Below are 23,797 nucleotides of genomic sequence, written 5' to 3'. Positions count from 1 at the left end.
AGATATGAGTAATAAGACCCCACAAGATTCAAGAAAATAGTATGAATCACTAAGGGTATTAAAAGATGTAGAATTAACCAGGAGGAAGGTATTTACTAACTTGAGAGTGGGAGAAAATGTTAATTAAATGTAGTGGCCATTCAACTCAATAATCAAGCTCCAATTCTGATGGAAATTTAATGGCTAGTGGTGTAGTAGTGGCTATGGTTGAGAAAAAAGTGACTAAGCACTCTTTTATGCATCACCATTAACAAACCTCAAAATGGCAAACTCACAAGAATATTTTTCATGTGAAACCCTAATTATTTTACCAATTTAGAAAGCATTTGTTTGGACAAATATTGGTGGGCATTAGAGGATGCAAACTTGAATCTTGCATGCATGTTTAAAACTGAGACAACTGCAACTTGTTACAGTAGCAAGAACACAACCAGAGAAAAAAAAGTGATCTTATGTCTTGTAGCTTCTAATATTCAACTTCATGCCTTTCTAGTACAATGATAAAAGTTTTGGAGATATATTATCAAAAGAAGTCTCTGGAAGTCGTACTTCCAGTATACTAGACAATTCTAAAATAAAATAAGCTTGGTCAACAATAGATAGCACCATTGTCCAAGTCTAAACACCTGCAATACTGCACAAAATAAACCAGAAAGAGCATTATAAGACTTCAACATTCTCAACGCTCCTCCTTAAGGCACTTTCTGGTCACTCCAATTCTGATTCTGAGAAATTAAATTTCTTCCTTGGCAAGGCTTTAGTAAGGATGTTTGCAAACTAGTCCTCAGACCTGAAGACACCAATTTAATCTCTTCATTCTGGATTGCTTCTTTGATAGCAACCTTACTTTCATATGCTTGTTTCTCCCATGTTGGACAGGTACCTTAAAACCCTTTTTGCTGCCCCAAAGTGTATGGTACTAGGAGCCTTCATAAACCTGGACAATAAACAGACACAATACATCATATCTGGTCTTGTTGCCGTTAATTAAAGTAAAAAAAAGTGGACCCTTGTACATTATTGGGTGTTCTTAGAAGTTTAACTTACTAGTTTAGCTTTTGTACAACGTTTTGTTAGGTAAAGATGTCAATAGACCAAGTTATGTTTGAAATTGGACAAAAACGTGAAAAGCTCATCTATGGAGAGAGTTGAGTAATTTCAAAGAATCAAAGTGGATCATTGTACTCTATTCCTGTTCTTAGAAGTCTAACTTGCAAGTTAAGCTTTCGTACAACGTCTCGCTTGGTAAAAATGCAAATAGACCAAGTTATATTTGAAGTTGCACAAAAACATGAAAAGCTTGTATATGGAGAGAGTTGAACAATTTCAAAGCATTGAAGTGGACCGTTGCACTCTATTTAGTTTTCCTAGAAGTCTAACTTGCTAGTTTAACTTTCGTATAACATTTCGTCACCAGAAGATGCCAATAGACAAAGTTATGTTTGAAATTGCACAAAAATGTGAAAAACTCGTTTATGGAGAGAGTTGAGCAATTCCAAAGCATCTAAGTGGACTGTTGAACGCTATTTAGTGTTCTTAGAAGTCTAACTCGTTAGTTTAGCTTTTGTACAACGTTTCGTAACCAAAAGATTCCAATAGACCAAGTTATGTATGAAATTACACAAAAACATGAAAAGCTCGTCTATGGAGAGAGTTGAGGAATTCCAAAGCATCAAAGTAGACCGTTGTACTCTATTTATTGTTCTTAGAAGTCTAACTTGCTAGTTAAGCTTTCATAGATAAAGATGCCAATAGACCAAACAATGTTTGAAATTACACAAAAACATGAAAAGCTCGACTATGGAGAGAGTTGAACAATTCCAAACAATCAAAGTGGACCGTTGTACTCTATTTAGTGTTCTTAGAAGTCTAACTTGCGAGTTAAGCTTTCGTACAACATTTCGTTAGGTAAATATGCCAAAAGACCAAATTATGTTTGAAATTACACAAAAACGTGAATAGCTCGTCTATGGAAAGAGTTGGGCAATTCCAAACCATAAAAGTGGTCTGTTGTGCTCTATTTAGTGTTCTTAGAAGCCTAACTTTCTAGTTTAGTTTTCGTACAACGTTTCGTTAGGTAAAGATGCCAATAGACCAAGTTAGGTTTGAAATTGCATAAAAACGTAAAAAGATCATCTATGGAGAGAGTTGAGCAATTCCAAAGCATCTAAGTGGATCGTTGTACTTGTTACTTTACCAAAAGATGCCAATACACCAAGTTATGTTTGAAATTACGCAAAAAGGAGAAAAGCTCGTCTATGAGAGAGTTGAGCAATTCTAAAGCATCAAAGTGGACACTTGTGCTCTATTGAGTGTTCTTAGAAGTCTAACTTACTAGTTTAGCTTTTGTACATTGTTTCGTTAGGTAAAGATGTGAATAGACCAAGTTATGTTTGAAATGGCACAAAAACGTGAATTGCTCGTCTATGGAGAGAGTTGAGCAATTCTAAAGCATCAAAGTGGTCTGTTTTACTCAATTTAGTGTTCTTAGAATTCTAAATTTATATTTTAGCTTTCGTACAACATTTTGTTTGGTAAAGATGCCCATAGACCAAGCTATGTTCGAAATTGTACAAAAACGTGAATAACTCATCTATGGAGAGAGTTGAGAATTTCCAAAGAATCAAAGTGGACCGTTGTACTCTATTTAGTGTTCTTAGAAGTCTAACTTGCTAGTTAAGCTTTGGTACAATGTTTCATTAGGTAAAGATGCTAGTAGACCAAGTTATGTTTGAAATTGCACAAAAGCGTGAAAAGCTCGTCTATCGAGAAAGTTGAGCAATTCCAAAGTCTCAAAGTTGTCCGTTGTACTCTATTTAGTGTTCTTCGAAGTCCAACTTTCTAGTTTAGCTTTCGTACAACGTTTCGTTAGGTGTAGATGCCAATACACCAAGTTAGGTTTGAAATGGCACAAAAACGTGATAAGCTCGTCTATGGAGAGAGTTGAGCAATTCCAAAGAATCAAAGTGGACCGTTGCACTCTATTTAGTGTTCTTAGAAGTCTAACTTGCTAGTTTAGCTTTCGTACAATGTTTCATTTGGTAAAGATTCCAATAGACCATGTTAGGTTTGAAATGGCAAAAAAACGTGAAAAACTCGTCTATGGAGAGAGTTGAGCAATTCCAAAGCATCTAAGTGGACCGTTGAACTCTATTTAGTGTTCTTAGAAGTCTAACTTGTTTGTTTAGCTACAATGTTTCCCAATCAAAAGATGCCAATACACCAAGTTATTTTTGAAATTGAACAAAAAGGAGAAAAGCCCGTCTATGGAGAGAGTTGAGTAATTCGAAAGCATAAAAGTAGACCTTTGTACTCTATTGAGTGTTCTTGGAAGTTTAACTTACTAGTTTTTCTTTTATACAATGTTTCGTTAGGTAAAGATGCCAATAGACCAAGTTATGTTTGAAATTGGACAAAAATGTGAAAATCTTGTCTATGGAAAGAGTTGAGTAATTTCAAAGAATCAAAGTGGACCATTGTAACGCCCCATACCTTTGTAGTCCTTGTATGAATGACGTGTGTTGAGTATATATCCAATTGAGCCGGGTAGACAGATTTGAAGTTAAATTTGAGGTTAAAAACCATTAGAAATTAATACCGTGTGAGTCGGGGGTGTATGGAAGGTGTTAAGCCAAAATTAAGGATAACAAGTATAACTGTCCGGACAGTTTTTTTTTAAAAGGCCATCCGAACAGTCATAGGGAGAATAACATACCCCCAGTTCCGATCGATCGGAACCCACCACTGGAAAATGGGAAAGGGGAAAATTTTGATCGATCGGGATAAGTCCCTATCGATTGGATAGTACCAGCACGTGTGGAATTGAGGTTTTAAAATACCCATTTCATGATTTCTCTCAAACTCACCGATGAAAACCATCCCTAAACACCACTTTCTCTCAAATTCCCTCACTTCCATCAGTCCAAGATCATCAACCAAGGTAAGATTATTCTCTTTGAAGTTGTTTCAAGTTGGATTATGACTTCTCTCTAGATTACATGTTCTTCAACTTTCATTTTTGTTCTAACTTCAAGGTTTGAACCCAAACTCGAATCCATGAACTCCTACACCATTTGAGGCCCAAAGGAAGCTTGAATCACTTCCTTTTACTTGTTTCTACACCCTCGGTGAGTTTATTTAACTTAAAACCGTGAATTTGGGTGTTTGGGTGATTTGGGATTTTAGGGTTTGTGGGTATTTCGGGATTGGGAGTCTAAATTAGTAATTGTGGATTAGTAATTTGTGATGTTGATGGTAAATTGGCTCAATGGATAGTACTCGAAAAACATTGGATGCACACGTGAGATGGTTTGTAAAATTTGAATAAAAGCTAAGGAGGAGAGGTAGGGAAATTTCACCCTTTACATTTCCAATAACTATATTCTTTCTATTTAGAGAGTTGATTTTTCTCATGGGTCATTGTTATTTCGTTCTCGCCTTAATTGTACCTAAGGGAAAACAACCTTATTGTGTGATTACTTTGTTGTGTGAATTGAGTGATCTTGCATACCCTACATGGGATACTCTTGAACATGCATCATGTAGTAGTATATTTGTAGGATTATATGTATATATTATTGCACAATCATGTTAGACATGCATTGTAGTTGCATGGTGGATTTCGGTACGGACCCGTACATCTCCTAGGTATGGTTGGTGTGAGATGTGGAATGCTATTGGGCCATTCAGGGTTTCGATGAGTACAAAATACTAGTGGGCCAGGTTAGGATTTCATATGTATTTGGTGCACCATACGGTGATGCCATTGGGCTGTTTAAGGTCCCATTGAGTACAGAAATGCCGGTGGGCCAAGTTAGGATCCCGTATGGTGTTGTTATTTACTTGTGTTTTGGTGTACATTTTGTTAGATATCATATTGTTGCATTTGTACTTTCTTTGATAATTCAGCTCTAATATCGATTATTCATTCTCTATTATTTCCTACTGGGTCTTTTGCTCACCCTTTTCCTTTTATTTTCCCCCCCACAGGTGAGTCTAGTTCTGGTACCAGGGTTGTGAACCAAGAGGAGCATGCGTGACATAGATAGGCCCTGGAGAGTGATAGGACCTAGATGGTTGGGTATTATGGTTATGTTATTAGTACTACTTGTATTTGAATTCTCGGATTGAGACTTGTTATTGATACACCTATTCGGTGGATGATTGGACAGTCGGTAGGGTGCTTCGTGTGATTGGGACTATCGAGTTGGGATTGTGGACTTCTTGTCCTTCTATTGGTTATGCTTGTCGGGTTACTCCCTTGTGTTGGTTGCTTTGATTATATATGTCATTGTGTGTGGAGATATGTGATGATATCAATTGTTAGATGGCCTGAGGCCCTGCCTAGGTTTAAGAATTTATTTGTCCAGGTTGGCATTCTCCGAAACACGGGGAGATGTTGCAGGATTTTCTGGTGAATTGGTGATCGATTATATCGTAGTATACCTAGGCTGGATACAATCAATGTAGACATTCATGTCTATGGAATGACCACCATGATTGGTGACGTAAGATGGTACCAATAGTAGCGCATCTCGGGTTGGGCCGTTATATTTTGGTATCGGAGCCAGGTTCTGTGTCTTAGGGACCTAAGGTTATGGGTAGTGAGACTCTAGGCCATGTCACGACCTCTATTGATCCGGAATGTATTCTTTCTCTATAAACTATTGTTTGAGTTGATTATTGAATAATGTATCTGTGGTGATGCAAATGGACACTCGTAGGATAACCAGATCTTCTCGTGCTACGAAGACCTCTCGTGCTGAGGTCAGGCGAGGGGGACCTAGAGGTCGAGATAGTGGGACAACACGCACTACTAGGCATACGTCTAGTACATAAGAGTCAGTACCTGATTCTAGCACAGAAACACAGTAGGAGAGATACAGTTACATGGATTGAAGGGGGTTCCATGTCCTCACTTCTTAGACAATCCTTAATACTAGAGTTAAAGGAGTTAATGACTCAGTTGGAAGAGTTGCAAGACTTGGAGTTTATTAGACCGAGTATGTCCCAGTGGGGAGTATCAATATTGTTGTGAAGAAGAAAGATGGCTCATTGAGGATGTGTATAAACTACCAACAACTGAACAAGGTTACGGTGAAAAATAAGTATCCGTTGCCACAAATAAATGATTTGTTTGACCAGTTGAGAGGTGTTAGGTATTTCTCTAAGATTGACTTGCGTTCGGGATATCACCAGTGGAGGATGATTAGAGATGAGGATATTTCGATGACGGCATTTAGGACACGATATGGGCACTATGATTTTTTAGTGATGCCATTTGGGTTGACAAATGCTCCGCTAATGTTCATGGATTTGATGTAGAGGGTCCTTCGTCCATTTTTAGATAGATTTATGATTGTGTTCATTGATGATATTTTGATCTATTCTCCGATGGTAGAGGAGTATGAGGAGCATTTGAGATTAATATTGCAAACGTTGTGGGATAATCAGTTATATGCTAAGTTGAGCAAATGTGAGTTTTGGGCCACGAAGGTAAAATTCCTAGGTCACATGATCAAGGAAGAGGGCATTGCGATAAATTACTCTAAGGTCGAATCCGTGCTGAATTGGGAGAGGCCTAAGAATCTTACGTAGATTAGGAGTTTCTTGGGATTAGAGGGGTATTATAGGAGATTTATTCATGACTTTTCGCGTGTGGCCGTACGTAAGATGCAACTCACGTGGAAGGTACATCGTTTGTATGGTCGGATGAGTGCGAGAAAGCTTTTGAGGAGTTGAAGGGTAGGTTGTCATCTCGACCAGTGTTAGTTGTTCCGGAGAGGAGTCTAGGATACCAAGTGTATTGCGATGCTTCTGTTAGGTGTAGAATACACCTATTTTTTAGGCTTAAAATTATTATTTTTCTATGTTGTTTAGTGCAAAATACTACCCATATTGATATTTTTATGAATAGGTACTGTTTGAGAGTAAAGTTGGCATTGGACAGAATTTGTAACCTGTTTTGCAACTTGTTGCAGCCACAGAACACGGGAATTAGTCTACACGTTTAAGTTGCTGATGTGGCAAATGCAGCTGGGCCATCTTAGGGTTTTAAAGCTATAAAGGGCCTGATATGCTGGGAGAACACACGCAGCAGTCGTTGAAAACAGAAACCTAATTCGGAACAAAGAGAGACGACAAGAAGGAGGAGAGGAGATAACAAGCTTGGCAGTCCAATTCTTCAGCAAAAATCCCCTCTTCCATTGATTTGAACATTGTTAATGAGTATCTTTATGGTTTTTATTATGACTATGTGTAGCTAAACTCTTTTCTAGCTAGGGTTTGGTAGTTCTTCTACCATAAACCTTGTGCACAGATTTGATTGACAATCAGACTAAGTTTAATTCTTTGTTCTCCGAATTGATTGTTTATTTCCTATTGTTATGCATGCCTGATCAATATCATCATTTTAGGAATCGTTAGTTAAACATATTCAGTTGACCATGACCCGATGTTTGACGAAGTAATAAGAACTTGCGTAAGATCCAAGTTTTGGGAACAGAGAACATAATTGATTGGGTAATAGACCATTATCCTAGATTGTGCAACTGTCGATTTCCTAGTGCTTATGCTTGTCTTAGGAAACTCTTAGGATAGACCAACCAAGACTCCTTCGATAAGAAAAGATCTTGCAACTGGACCAAAGTCAGGATCGTTGCTTAGGGAAATCTAATTGACTACAGTTGAACCAAGGCCTTTCAATTGACATTGTTAAACTTTTAAATTGTGTGATTGCGTATTAATTTGTGTGCACAGGTGGAGGTAGTTGGCAAGCCAAACCCAAGCTAGTTTTCATCCATTGATATTTTGTTCAATTTTATTTAGTTAGTTAATATTAGAGGCACTTGATATTTATTTTACACTATTGTTAGTAATCAGTAGGTAATTAATACAGTCCTCGTGGATTCGAACCCATTCACTACTTTACCGTCAGTTGGCACGTACACTTGTGAGTGGGATAAACCCGTCGGTATTGAGTTGCAAGTATTTCTTGCAATAAAAAGTATCGATCAGCTTCCAGGGGTGGGTTTGGGTTGTGTGTTGGTGCAAAGAGATAGTGTAGTGGAGTATGGTTCTAGGTTATTGAAAACACATGAAAAAAATTATCAGGTTCATGATTTGGAGATAGCGACAATTGTGTTTGCTTTGAAGCAATGGAGGTATTACCTATATAGAGAGAAATTTGAGGTATTTTCGGATCACAAAAGTTTTAAATATTTATTCACCCAAAAAGAGTTAAATTTGCGACAAAGAAGGTGGATGGAGTACTTAGAGGATTATAACTTTAGTTTGCAATATCACCCGGGTAAAACAAATGTGGTTGCGGATGCATTGAGTAGGAAGCATAGAGTTGCTAGTTTGTTTATACATGAGTAGAGAATTGTAGAGACAATAAACCAATTTGGTTTGGAGTTACAGGGCGTAGAGGAAAAAGTGTACTTGGGTAGCTTGATTTCTAGACCGATGTTGATTCAAAAGGTGGATGCCAAAAATGAGGATCCAACTTTCGATACATTTGAGGAGGACGTCGGATGGGTTCCGGGTGATGATGGAGGTATGACGTTCGCGGGAAGATTGATAGTACCCTATGACAAAGAGCTACAATAGGAGATCTTGAAAGAAGTGCACCATTCTCGGTTTGCTATGCATCCGGGAGGTATGAAAATGTACCAAGAGTTGAGGAGAAATTTTTGGTGGAAGGGCATGAAGGCCGATGTAGTTAGATTTGTGGCAAGATGCTTGACATGTCAACAAGTGAAGAAGGAACACCAAAGGCCGGCGAGATTGCTACAACCCCTACCAGTGGCATAATGGAAATGGGAAATGATCACTATGGATTTTGTGATGGCGTTGCCAATGACACCAAAGCAAAATGACACCGTCTGGGTGATAGTGGATTGATTGACCAAATCAGCTCATTTCCTACTGGTGAACAAGACGGACACCTTATAACAATTAAGTACCTTGTACGTGTAGAAGATAGTGCGACTCCACGGAGTGCCACTATCCATTGTGTCGGATCGAGACCCGTGATTTATCGATAGATTTTGGAGCAATTTACAAGAGGCTATAGGGATGCAGCTAGATTTTACTACACCGTATCACCCATAGAGCGATGGGCAGAGCGAGAGGACTATCTAGATTTTGGAAGACATGTTAGTGCTTGTGTGCATAGTTTTCAAATCCGACCCGCGCATCGAACCGTTAAGGTTGAAGGGTCAAGGATTTTGAGGTTCGACCATTACGATGAAGGTTGAACCGCATGTTTTTTAAATAATAAAATAATAAATATTTAACTATATAGTATATAGTAATTAATAATTTAGACTATATAAGTATATATAGTTATATAGTATTGATAAAAATATATATATCATATAGTACATAGTATCAGTACCATATAATATATATATATATATATATATATGAAAAGAAAATGAATAAGTCGATTTCAAAATTTTCAAAACCTGCAGCTTTTGAAAAGCTACTTTTCTATATCTTCTTTGTCCCACATCGACAAGAAATCTCAATTGATGGGATAATTTTTCTATAAAATCTGTAGCTTCTCTCAAGCCATAATTGTGCCTTAGTAAGCTGTGCAGGCCTCCCAAATGATGGGTGGGCTTTTGAGGCTCAGCCCAGCCTTATTGTTGGATGGGCTTTTAGTAAAAAAGTTGTGTAGTTAAGCTAATTTTGTGAACCAAGGGGTTTGTAGCAAACCGAACGGTTCACGGTTTGATTAATTTTACAATTAAATTCGTGGGTTATGCTGGTTCAATGCTTAAAAGGTCTGATTAAGTGAGTCGGCTCGTGAAGACCCTCAATTCACGGGTTTCACGGTTCAATCGGCGGGCCGATCCGAGTTTCAAAACTATGCTTGTGTGGTAGAATTTGGTGGTAATTGTGAGAAATATCTACGTTTGGCTGAATTTGTGTACAACAACTCATATCAAAGTAGCATTGGGATGACACCCTTTGAAGTGCTTTATGAGAGGCCTTGTGGGCCGCCATTATGTTGGGTGGAGGTTGGAGAGAAAGTAGTATCGGGACTCGGAATGGTGAAAAAGACGAGAGATGGAATTGAGATGATTAGAAAAAGGTTGCTCACGGCTCAAAGTAGGCAAAAGTCCTACGCGTACAAGAGGAGGACGCCATTGGAATTTGCGGTTGGTGACAAGGTATTTTTGAAGATTAGTCCATGATGTGGCATTCAAAGGTACATCAAGCAAGGAAAATTGGTACCTCGATTTGTAGGCTCTTGTGAGATCACTGAACATGTTGAACCGGTAGCCTATCATTTGGCACTTCCACCAAAGTTGGCTAAAGTCCACAACGTGTTTCACATTTCTATGCTACAAAAATATGAGCCGGATCCATCACATGTCTTACATTGGACCTCATTAGAAGTGGAGGAAGATGGAAGCTGCACTCTTCAATCGATGAGGATTCTGGACCGAAAGGACAAGGTCATATGGTCAAGTGTGATATGTTGGTCAAAATCTTGTGGATGTATCATGACATAGAAGAAGCGACTTGGGAGCTTAAGTCAAGATGAAGGAGAAGTATCCACATTTGTATGCAAGATTAGGTACGTTTTCGAATATCGAGGATGAAATTTTTTAAAGTGGGGAAGATTGTAACGCCCTGTACCTTTAGAATCCGTATATGAATGACACGTGTCGAGTATATATCCATTTGAGTCTGGTAGATAGGTTTGAAGTTAAATTTGAGGTTAAAAACCATTAGAAATTAATACCATGTGCGGGGGGTGTATGGAAGGTGTTAAGCCAAAATTATGGATAACGGGTATAACTGTTCAGACAACCTTTTTTTTAAAAAAAGCCGTCCTGATAGTCATAGGGAGAATAACATACCTCCAGTTTCGATCGATCGAACCCACTACTAGAAAATGGGACAGGGGCAAATTTCGATCGATCAAGAGAAGTCCCGATCATCGGACAGTAGCAGCACGTATGGAATTGAGATTTTAAAATACCTATTTTGCGATTTCCCTCAAACCCACCGACGAAAACCAACACTAAACACAATTTTCTCTCAAATTCCCTTACTTCCATCAGTCCAAGATCATCAACCAAGGTAATATTATTCTCTTCCAAGTTGTTTCAAGTTGGATTATGATTTCTCTCTCTAGATTACATGTTCTTCAACTTCCATTTTTGTTCTAACTTCAAGGTTTGAACCCAAACTCGAATCCATGAACTCCTACACCATTTGAGGCCCAAAGGAAGCTTGAATCACTTCCTTTTACTTTTACTTGTTTCTACACCCTTGGTGAGTTTATTTAACTTAAAACCATGAATTTGGGTGTTTGGGTGATTTGGAATTTTAGGGTTTATGGGTATTTTGGGATTAGCAATCTAAATTAGTAATTGTGGATTGATAATGACAATTTGTGTTATTTATGGTAAATTGGCTCATTGGATAATACTCGGAAAGCATTGCAGAAGAGGTAGGGAAATTTCACCCTTTCCATTTCCAATGACTATATTCTTTCTATTAAGAGCATTGATTTTTCTCATGGGTCATTGTTATTTCATTCTCGCCTTAATTGTGCCCAAGGGAGAACAACCCTATTACGTGATTACTTTGTTGTGTGAATTGAGTGATATTGCATACCCTACATGCTCAATCTCCTATTCAACATGGGATACTCTTGAACACGCATCATGTAGTAGTGTATATATAGGATTGTATGTATATATTATTGCACAATCAAGTTGGACATGCATTGTAGTTGCACGGTGGATGTTGGGTACAGACTCATACATCTCCTAGGTGTGGTTGGTGTGAGATGTGGAATGCCATTGGGTTGTTCAGGGTTCCGATGAGTACGGGAATGTTGGTGGGCCGGGTCATGATTCCATATGTATTTAGTGCACCATACGGTGATGTCGTTGGGCTGTTCAGGGTCCCGTTGAGTTCAGGGATGCCAGTGGGCCAAGTTAAGATCCCGTATGGTGTTGTTATTTACTTGTGTTTTGGTGTACATGATGTTAGATATCATATTGTTGCATTTGTACTTTCTTTGATAATTCAGCCGTAATATCGATTATTCATTCTCTATTATTTCCTACTAGGCCTTTCGCTCACCCTTTCCATTTTCATTTCCCCCCACAGATGAGTCTAGTTCTGATACCAGGGTTGTGAACCAAGAGAAGCGTGCGTGACATGGATATGCCCTGGAGAGTGAAATAACCTAGATGGTTGGGCATTATGGTTATGTTATTAGTACTATTTGTATTTGAATTCTCGGATTGAGACTTGTTATTGATACACCTATTCGGTGGATGATTGAACGATTGGTAGGGTGCTCCATGTGATCGGGACTACCGTGTCGGGATTATGGACTTCTTATCCTTTTGTTGATTATGCTTGTAGGGTTACCCCCTTGCGTTGGTTGCTTTGATTATGTATGTCATTGTGTTTGGAGATATATGATGATACGAATTGTTAGATGGCCTGAGGCCTTGCCTAGGTTTGAGAATTTATATGTGATATTGCTGCGCTTGTACTCCAGGTTGGCATTCTCTGAAATACGAGAGATTCTGCTGGATTTTCTGGTGAATTGGTGATCGATTAAATCGTAGTATACCTAGGCTGGATACAATCGATGTAGACATTCATGTCTATGAAATGGTCACCATGATTGGTGACGTAAGATGGTACCAATAGTAGCGCCTCTTGGATCGGGCCATTACATTTTGGTAACGGAGCCAGGTTCTGTATCTTAGGGACCTAAGGTTATGGGTAGTGAGACTCTAGGCCATGTCACGACCTCCACTGATTCGGTATGTATTCTTTCTCTATAAACTCTTGTTTGAGTTGGTTATTGAAAGTGTATATGTGGTTATTGAGTACAACATACCACTTTGATGCATTGAAATTGCTCAAATCTCCACAGACGAGCTTTTTATGTGTTTGAGCAATTTAAAACATAACTTGGTCTATTGGCACCTTTTCCAAACGAAACGTTGTAGCAAAGCTTAACTAGCAAGTTAGACTTCAAAGAACACCAAATAGAGTATAACGGTCCACGTTGATTCATTGGAATTGCTCAACTCTCTCCATAGACGAGCTTTCACGTTTTTGTTCACTATCAATCCTAACTTGCTCTATTAGCATCTTTACTAAACGAAATGTTGTACGAAAGCTAAACTAGAAAGTTACAATTCTAAGGACACTCAATTGAGTACAACAAGCCACTTTGATGCTTTGGAATTGCTCAACTCTATCCATGGACGAGCTATTCACGTTTTTGTGTAATTTCAAACGTAACTTGGTCAATTGGCATCTTTACCTAACGAAATGATGTACAAAAGCTAAATTAGTAAGTTAGACTTCTAAGAACACTCAATATAGTACAAGGGTCCACATTGACACTTTGGAATTGCTCAACTCTTTCCATAGATGAGCTTTTCTCCTTTTTGCGTAATTTCAAACATAACTTATTGTATTGGCATCTTTTGGATACGAAACATTGTACGAAAGCTAAAGTAACAAGTTAGACTTCTAAGAATACTAAATAGAGTACAACGGTCCACTTAGTTGTTTTGAAATTGCTCAACTATCTCCATAGATGAGCTTTTCACGTTTCTGTATAATTTCAAACCTAACTTGGTCTATTGGCATATTTACCTAACAAAACATTGTATGAAAACTAAACTAGAAAGTTAGACTTCTAAGAATACTAGATAGAGTACAACGGGCCACTTTGATTGTTCGGAATTTCTCAACTCTCTCCAAAGTCGAGCTTTTCATATTTTTGCGCAATTTCAAACATTGCTTGGTGTATTGGCATCTTTATCTACGAAAGCTTAACTAGCAAGTTAGACTTCTAAGAACACAAAATAGAGTTCAACGATTGATGTGCTAAATATATACATGCATTTGTGCATCCTTTACACATAAGTTCATCCCATTTTGAGTTGATTAGGAGATGATATTACCTAAGAAAACTATATTTGCATATTGTAGGTGCCAAGGCAATAAATGGAGGAAAAGGGTTCAAAATGAAGATTTGGACTCCAGAAGCTATTTCCGATCAATCGGAGGTCATTCCCGATTGATCGGACCTGCCAAAATACCCAAAAACTCATGGAGACAGATTGCATTTCCAATCGATCGGAACAGTGTCCGATGGATTGGAGTTACTATTGACAGCACGCCCAGTTTCCGAAAAAAGTTTTGAATTCACGTGTTTTTGTGCCAAAACGACCCCAACTTGTTTGGGAAATGGCATAAGAGTATGGGAAAGTATAAAAAGGCATAAAATAAGGTTTTGGGGTGTTTTTGGAGTTGGGATTCATTCTCTACCTTGTAGGCCACCATTGGAGCTTGGAGAAGAAGATGGTTCACAAAGGGGTTTTCTCTCTCCTCTTTTAGCTTAGATTTTATGGTTGATTTCCATTGCTTGATGATGTATCTTGACTCTATGAGTGGCTAGATTTCTTTACTAGGGTCTTAATGTAACCAAATCTTGAAGATTCAATAAACTTGGCTTTCTTATTTCTTGATTTTTCTCTCTTACTGATTGTCTATGGGTGTGCTTAATGTTTTTGGATGCTTGATCACCATCGAAATGATTTATTGCCTAGATTGAGATTGGAAGGAGATTTCTAGGGTTTGCCTTAAGCCATAGATGACATGGGGTGCATGAACAATAGAAATATAGGGGTGTGACCTATGCAATCACTAAATGATTAATCCACAAATCTTAATGGATCTTTGTCTTTTGAATCCGATTGTTAGACATAACAAGGATTAGAGATAGAGATACTTCCAGTGTGACTAGACATGGAGCACTGAATATGTTATGGAGACTGATTATCATTATTGATCGAGGAATTAGGGATTAAGGGACCAAGGGAGTTGAATTGGATAGGTGAGGTGAAATTAAGTACCCTAGTGCTTTCCATCTTTGATTACATTTTTGTTTACTTAATTTCTCTTTTGTTCACAAATCTTAATGGATCTTTGTCTTTTGAATCCGATTGTTAGACATAACAAGGATTAGAGATAGAGATACTTCTAGTGTGACTAGACATAGAGCATTGAATATGTTAGGGAGACTGATTATCATTATTGAGCGAGGAATTAGGGATTAAGGGACCAAGGGAATTGAATTGGATAGGTGAGGTGAAATTAAGTACCCTAGTGCTTTCCATCTTTGATTACATTTTTGTTTACTTAATTTCTCTTTTGTTCTTTGTTTTAGTTTAGTTAAAAAAAAATCAGCCACTCATTCTTTTAACCCAATTTACATTGTTGTTGCTTGTTTGACATTAATTTTGATTGTTAATACATCCTCGTGGAAACGATAATTTACTCATCATTTTATTATTTGTGTGATTTGTGAGCTTGCAAATATTCCATATCAATGGTCTACTTTAATGCTTTGAAATTGCTCAACTCTCTCCATAGACGAGCTTTTCACGTTTTTGTGCAACTTCATACATAACTTGGTCTATTGGAATCTTTTGGTTACGAAACATTGTACGAAAGCTAAGCTAAAGTTAGATTTATAAGAAGAATAAATATAGTTCAATGGTCCACTTAGATGCTTTGGAATTGCTCAACTCTCTCCATAAATGAGTTTTTCACCTTTTTGTGCAATTTTTCAAACATAACTTGGTCTATTGGCATCTTCTGGTGACGAAATATTATACGAAAGCTAAACTAGCAAGTTAGACTTCTAGGAAAACTATATAGAGTTCAACGGTCCACTTTGGTGCTTTGGAATTGCTCAACTCTCCCCATAGACGAGCATTTCACGTTTTTGTGCAACTTCAAACATAACTTGGTCTATTGACATCTTTACCTAATGAAACATAGTACGAAATCTTAACTAGAAAGTTATACTTCTAAAAGTACTGAATATAGTACAACGGTCCACTTTGATTCTTTGGAATTGTTCAACTATCTTCATAGACGAACTTTTCACGTTTTTGTGCAATTTCAAACCTAACCTATTGTATTGGCATCTTTACCTAAGGAAACGTTGTACGAAAGCTAAACTAGAAAGTTAGACTTCGAATAACACTAACGGACCACTTTGAGGCTTTGGAATTGCTCAACTCTCTCCATAGACGAGCTATTCACATTTTTGTGTAATTCCAAACATAACTTGGTTTATTGGATCTTTACCTAACAAAACGATGTACAAAAGCTAAGCTAGTAAGTTAGACTTCTAAGAACACTCAATAGAGTACAAGGTTCCACATTGATGCTTTGGAATTGCTCAACTCTCTCCATAGACGAGCTTACCACGTTTTTGTGCAATTTCAAATCTAACTTGCTCTATTGGCTTCTTTACCACACGAAACGTTGTACAAAAGCTAAACTAGTAAGTTAGACTTCTAAGAACACTCAATAGAGTACAAGGTTCTACTTTGACGCTTGGGAATTGCTGAACTCTCTCCATAGATGAGATTTTCTCCTTTTTGCGTAATTTTAAACATAACTTGTTGTATTGGCATCTTTTGGTTACGAAACATTGTACGAAAGATAAACTAACAAGTTAGACTTCTAAGAACACTAAATAGAGTACAATTGTCCACTTAGATGCTTTGGAAATTCTCAACTCTCTCCATAAATGTGCATTTCACGTTTTTGTGCAATTTCATAGCTAACTTGGTGTATTAGCATCTTTACCTAAGGAGACGTTGTACGAAAGCTAAACTAGCAAGTTAGACTTCGAAGAACACTAAATAGAGTACAACGGATCATTTAGAAGCTTTGGAATTGCTCGACTTTCTCCATAGACGAGCTTTTCGCGTTTTTATGCAATTTCAAACGTAACTTGGTCTATTGGCATATTTTCCAAATGAAATGTTGTACCAAAGCTTAACTAGCAAGTTAGACTTCTAAGAACACTAAATAGAGTATAACGGTCCACTTCGATTCTTTGGAATTGCTCAACTCTCTCTATAGACGAGCTTTTCACGTTTTTGTTCAATTTCAAACCTAACTTGCTCTATTAGCATCTTTACTAAACGAAACGTTGTACGAAAGCTCAACCAGAAAGTTAGAATTCTTAGAACACTAATTTGAGTACAACATACCACTTTGATGCTTTGGAATTGCTCAACTCTCTCCATGGACGAGTTTTTCATGTTTTTGTGCAATTTCAAACATAACTTGGTTTTTTGGCATATTTACCAAACGAAACGTTGTACGAAAGCTTAACTAGCAAGTTTGTAACGCCCCAACCCGGAATGCATTATTTTTGGTACCATCTTAATCAAACCACTAATAATTAATTAAATCATCAACCACCAAAAATTTCGACAGCACCTTCCCTTATTACGGAAGATGCCAACCTGGAGTAAACGCGCAACAATACCGCAAATATATTCACAACCCCGACAGGGCCTCAGGCCATCTAACAAATCATATCATCAATAAATTCTCAAATCTAAGCAGGGCCTCAGACCACTTAACAAATTATATCATCAATAAATTCTCAAATCTAAGCAGGACCTCAGGCAACCTGACAAATCATATCTTCAATAAATTCTCAAATCTAAGTAGGGTCTCAGGCCACCTAACAATCACATATAAATTATTCACACATAATGACATATATAATCAACGAACCAATGTAAGGAGCAATCCTGCATGCATAATCAATCGTAAGGACACAAAATTCACAAACTCGGTCCAGGAGTCCTGATCACATGGAGCACCCTCCCAACCGTCCATCCAACCCTTGAATTGAGGTATCACACAACTGTCTCTACCAAGAAAACAAGTACGCAAAATAGTAATAACATATACAAATTCTAGATCTATCTAGTCCTATTACTCTCCAGAGGCCTATCCATGTCATGCACACTCTTTCTAATCCCCAACCCTGGTACCGAAACTAGACTCACTTGCAAGGAAGGAGTAAGGAAAAGAAGCGTGAGCGAAAGGCCCAGTAGGGAATAATAGCGAATGCATAATCAATAATAAGGCTGAAATCTTATAGAAAAAGCACAAATGCAACAATATGATAACTAACATCATCTACACCCAAAACACAAGTAGATAACGACACCATACGAGATCCTAACTTGGCCCATCGACATCCCTATACTTATCGGGACCCCAAACAACCCAACGACATCACCGCATGGTGCCTCAAATACATGTGAAATCTTGACTCGATCCACCGGTGTTCCCATACTTATAGGAACCCTGAACAGCCCACCGACCTTCCACATTTCATATCAATCAAACCTAGGAGAAGTACAGGTCCGTACTCGACATCTACCGTGCAACTACAATGCATGCCTAACATGGTTATGCAATGAAGTATACATACAACCTACATATATACTACTATATGATGCAAATCAAGAATAATTCATGCTCAATAAAACGCTGAACATGTAGCGTATGCAATATACTCCAGTCATACAACAAAGTAATCACAATAGGGTTGTTCTCCCTTAGGGACAATTAAGGCGAGAATGGAATCATAATGAGCAATGGAAAAAAAATAAACGTTCTTAATAGGAGGACATATTCAACGAGAATAGCAAAGGGGTGAAATTTCCCTACCTCGCACTCCAAAATTTAGTTATGTAAATCAATACTCAACGTTGAATTCTCCGACCTTAAATCAACCTATTATTCAATAAGCCCATCCTCCAATCAATATACAACAACTTCAATTTCATATAACTAACACAAATTAACCCAATAACTCAAGAAACCATTACCTTTTCTTACCCAAGACTTTTCAAGTTCTTGAACTTCACCTGTTCAAGCTTGCTACTCCAATCAACAATAGAATCTAGAAACTCAATCATAAACAAGTCTAAATCAACCTATTAAATCAATAATTTCATCTAATTCGAAGATTATCCCCCAAACCCACAAAACCCATAAAACCCTAGAATCCAAAATGCCCCAATCTCTAAATACTTTTAGATTTAGGAAACTTACCAAGGGTGTAGAAACAAATAAAAGGAAGGGATTCAAGATTCCTTTAGGCCTCAAATGATGTAGGAATTCATGGATTTAAGTTTGGGTTCAAACCTTGAGAGATTAGGACAAAGAGAGGAATTTAAGAATATGTAAACCAGAGAGAGAAGTCATGAATCCAACTTGAAACAACTTGAAAGTGAAGAACCTTACCTTGGTTGATGATCTTGGGTGATGGAAATGAGAGATTTTGAGAGAAAATGGGGTTAGGGTTCGTTTAGGTCGGGTTATTTTGGAGAGAAATCACGAAATTGGTGTTTTAAAAAACTGAACCCACGCGTACTGGGCATGTCCGATTGATCGGAACCGCTCCCAATCGATCGAAATTGGCCACTATCCATATTTTCCAGTGTCGATTTCTGATCGATCGGAACTGGGCAACTGCACTCGCCTGCACTACTTTTTCACATATACTCAATTGTGAAAACTTTCCATACACCCCCGATTCCCTCGGTATTAATTTCTAATGACTTTTATCCTTATATTCGACTTTAAACATGTCTACTCGGCTCAAATATATATATATATATATATATACTCAACACATGTCGGTCCTACATAATTTCTAAAAGAACAAGAAGTTCGGGGTGTTACATCATTTCCCCTTTAAAGAAATTTCTTCCTCAAAATTTCAAAACGTACATAAACTTACGAATAAATGCGGATATTTCTCCTTCATCTTCAACTTAAGCTCCCAAGTCACTTCTTCCGTGTCATGATACATCCACAAGACTTTTAACCAATGGTATCATACTTGACCGTGTGACCATGTCCTTTCCATCCAAAATCTTCATCGATTGAAGAGTGTGGCTTCCATCTTCCTCCACTTCCAATGTGGTCCAATCTAAAATATGTGATGGATCTAGCTCATATTTTCATAGTGTAGAAACATGAAATACATTATGAATTTTAGCCAATTTTGGTGGAAGTGTCAAACGATAGGCTACCCGTCCAACCAGCTCAGGGATTTTAAAAGGACCCACAAACTGTGGTGCCAACTTCCATTGCTTGATGTACATTTGAATGCCACGTCGTGGACTAACCTTCAAAAATACCTTGTCACCAACCGCAAATTCCAATGGCCTCCTCCTCTTATCCGCATAGGACTTTTACCTACTTTGAGCCGTGATAAACCTTTTTATAATCTTCTCAATTTCGTCTCTTGCCTCGTTCACTATTTTGGGTCCCGATACCACTTTCTCTCCAACCTCTACCCAACACAATGGTGACCTACAAGGCCTTCCATAAAGCGCTTCACATGGTGCCATCCCAATGCTACTCTAGTATAGGTTTTTGTATACAAACTCTGCCAAACGTAGGTATTTTTCTCAATTACCATCAAAATCTACCACACAAGCACGTAACATATCCTCTAAAATCTGGATAGTCCTCTCACTTTGCCCATCACTCTATGGGTGATACGGCTTAGTGAAATCTAGCCGTGTCCCTAAGGCCTCCTGTAAACTGTCCTAAAATCTACACGTGAATCGCAGTTCTTGATCTGACATAATGGATAGTGGCACTTTGTGGAGTCACACTATCTCCTGCACGTACAATGTGCTCAATAACTCTATGGAGTCCGTCTTGTTCATCGGTAGGAAGTGAGCTGATTTGGTCAATCTATCGACTATCACCCAAACGGTATCATTTTGCTTAGGTGTCATTGGCAAAGCCATCACAAAGTCCATAATGATCATCTCCCATTTCCATTGTGCCACCAGTAGGGGTTGTAGCAAACCCGCCGGCCTTTGGTGTTACGTTTTCACTTGTTGACATGCCAAGTATCTTGCCACAAATCTAGCTACATCGGCCTTCATGCCTCTCCACCAAAAGTTTCTTCTCAAGTCTTGGTACATTTTCGTACCTCTCGGATGCATAGCAAATTGAGAATGATGTGCTTCTTTCAAGATCTCCTCTTGTAGCTCCTTATCATCGAGTACCATCAATCTCCCTATGAACCTTACACCTCCATCATCACCCCAAACCCATCTGGAGTGCTCCTCAAATGTATCAAAAATCGGGTCCCCATTTTGTGCATCCATCACCTTTTGAACCAACTCGGTCTAGAAGTTATACTACCCAAATACACCTTTTCCTCTAAACTTTGCAACCCCAAACCAAATTGACTTATTGTCTCTACAATTCCCCTCTCATGTATGAACAACCTAGCAACTCTATGCTTTCTACTCAATGCATCCGTAACCACATTTGCCTTACCTGGGTGATATTGTAAACTAAAGTCATAGTCCTCTAAATACTCCATCCACCTCCTTTGTCGTAAATTCAACTCTCTTTGGGTGAATAAATACTTAAGACTTTTGTTATTCGAAAATACCTCAAATTTCTTTCTGTAAAGATAATACCTCCATTGCTTCAAAGTAAAAGCAATTGCCGCTAACTACAAATCATGAATCGGATAGTTTTTCTCATGTATTTTCAACAATCTAGAACCATACTCCACTACCCTATCTCTTTGCATCAACACACAACCCAAACCCACTCTGCAAGAATCACAATACACTTGGTATCCTACACTCCTCTCCGGAACCACTAATACTGGTGGAGATGTCAACCTACCCTTCAAATCCTCAAAAGCTTTCTCACACTTATCTGACCACACAAACGGTGTACCTTTTCACGTGAGTTGCATCATAGGTGCGGCAACAAGTGAAAAGTGTTGGATAAACCTCTTATAAAACCCCACTAATCCCAAGAAACTCCTAATCTCCAAAACATTCTTAGGTCTCTCCCAATTCAACACAGATTCAACCTTTGAGTTATCTACCGCAAGCCCTCTTGCTTAATCACATGACCTAGAAATTTCACCTCCGTAGCCCAAAACTCACATTTGCTCAACTTAGCATATAATTGATTCTCCCTCAACGTTTACAACACTAACCTCAGGTGTTCCTCATGCTCTTCTACCATCGGATAATAAATCAAAATATCATCAATGAACACAACCACAAATCTATCCAAAAATGGATGAAGGACCCTTTGCATCAAATCCATAAACACTGTCGGAGCATTTGTCAACCCAAATGGCATCACAAAAACTTATAATGCCCATATCGTGTCCTAACTATGGTCTTCAAAATATCCTCATTTCTAATCCTCAATTGGTGGTACCCCGAACGTAAGTCAATCTTAGAGAAATGCCTAGCACCTCTCAACTGATCAAACAAATCATTTATCCGTGACAACGAATACTTGTTATTTACCGTAACCTTGTTTAATTAACGGTAATTTATACACATCCTCAACGACCCATTTTTCTTCTTTATGAACAAAACTGGTGCTCCCCACGGGGACACACTCGGTCTAATAAACCCCAAGTCTTGTAACTCTTCCAACTGAGTCATCAACTCCTTCAATTTTTCTGAAGCCATCCGATATGGTGGAATTGAAATTGGCTTAACATTCGGATACAACTCAATGGTAAAGTCAATCTCCCTCTTTGGTGGTAATCTGGGTAACTCATCCGAAAATACATCAATATACTCTTCTACCATACGTGTCGGGGTAGCTACATCACCCCTAAGTGTCGATGTAATCAAACTCGTGACTGTACAATTTTGGTATGAAGGCTTGTCCATGAAATAAGGACATGGGACCCCCTTCGATCGGTGTAACTGTATCTCCCTTCCTTCCAGTACATTAAGAGTGACCTTCCTCTCCCAAAAGTCCAACAATGCATGATGCTTTGTTAACCAATCCACTCCAAGGATTACATCAAAATCCTTGAAGTCCAAGACATATAAATCAGCCTTTAGGGCTATACTACCGAACCGGCACACACAATCAAGAACTATACCCTCCAATGAGGTGAAATGCCCAAAAGGGGTGTCTACCATAAACATTCACCTCATTGGAGAGATTTGCAAACTCAATGCACGTGCAAGGGACGCAGAAATGAATGATGTTATTGCTCCTGAATCAAATAACACCTTTGCCCAACAATTTGAAATGAGAAAGGTACCTCCAATGAAGTTAGGACCTCAGGTGCCTCCTGGTGTTCTATTGAAAATGATCTCCCATGAGTCAATGCTATTTACTGCTTAGCTCCACCTCGCCCCCTCTTGATGGAACAGTAGAAAAAAGAGCTGGAGTAGAAGCTGATGGTGGTAAACCCGATGCCTGTGACTGCTTTGAAACTCTACCACCCTGTGGAAACTCATGCTTCCTATGACCGATCATACCACACTCATAACACGTGACTCCCTTGGTGGTGATTCTTCTTATTACCCTCTCGGTCGCACTTGAAACACACAATCTTGCCATCCCTTGGCCCCGAACCCTTGCCTTGATCAACTTTCTAGCCCCTCAAGACCTAGGACTCAGTCCTCGGTTTCTTCTGGCTACCTCCTCCACTGTAACTAGTTGTTGAAGCTTTACGACCTTTCTGCATGTTGGGATTATGTCCTAAAAACATACTATGTATGACAGTTCTGAGATTTATTGATAAATATTTAATATTGCATTATGTGTATTAGATGTCTTTTCATTTATATATGAATTTTCATCAACGTCTAGGGATGTTATTTATAGTAATCTTGGATACTCAGATACACTTTATGTGTGAGTATAGACAGACACAAGATTCACTGTCACATCCGAAATAAATTAGTCACAACCAGATTAACAAAGCTAGGCACTTTGTTGATATAGGTTGTAGTGCATAGACATCTCCAAATAGGGGAGTGGTATGTCTTGATCACTCGAGAGGAGTCTTGAATTGGTGCACTAGTGTATGTAAGGAAACATACATTGACGGACTTACATAGGAAAGAACAACCAGAAAAGT

General features: G+C 38.3%; 1 protein-coding gene across 1 annotated transcript; it reads right to left on the bottom strand.

The window, feature by feature from the left end:
* Positions 1–22,229: 22,229 nt before the first annotated feature.
* LOC120010525 lies at positions 22,230–23,274 on the bottom strand. The gene is made up of 3 exons (XM_038861314.1): positions 23,049–23,274; positions 22,858–22,924; positions 22,230–22,773 (listed from the first exon to the last, which is right to left on the bottom strand). The coding sequence occupies exons 1-3, from the start codon at positions 23,272–23,274 to the stop codon at positions 22,230–22,232; spliced, it is 837 nt and encodes a 278-aa protein (XP_038717242.1).
* Between the last annotated feature and the right edge of the window lie 523 nt (positions 23,275–23,797).

Source organism: Tripterygium wilfordii, chromosome 12, assembly GCF_013401445.1.
Source record: "Tripterygium wilfordii isolate XIE 37 chromosome 12, ASM1340144v1, whole genome shotgun sequence".
NCBI lineage: Eukaryota > Viridiplantae > Streptophyta > Magnoliopsida > Celastrales > Celastraceae > Tripterygium > Tripterygium wilfordii.
Note: the sequence above shows the minus strand (reverse complement) of the source record. Positions and strands in the feature narration are given on the sequence as shown.

Bases quoted from the DNA above. Each gene is read 5' to 3' on its own strand.
- LOC120010525 (XM_038861314.1), bottom strand. From the start codon at position 23,274: ATGGCAAGATTGTGTGTTTCAAGTGCGACCGAGAGGGTAATAAGAAGA. The intron at 22,925-23,048 runs GTAAATAGCATT...TATTTGATTCAG, and splicing joins GGGCGAGGTGGAGCTAAGCA to GAGCAATAACATCATTCATT. The intron at 22,774-22,857 runs GTGAATGTTTAT...CCGGTTCGGTAG, and splicing joins TTGCAAATCTCTCCAATGAG to TATAGCCCTAAAGGCTGATT.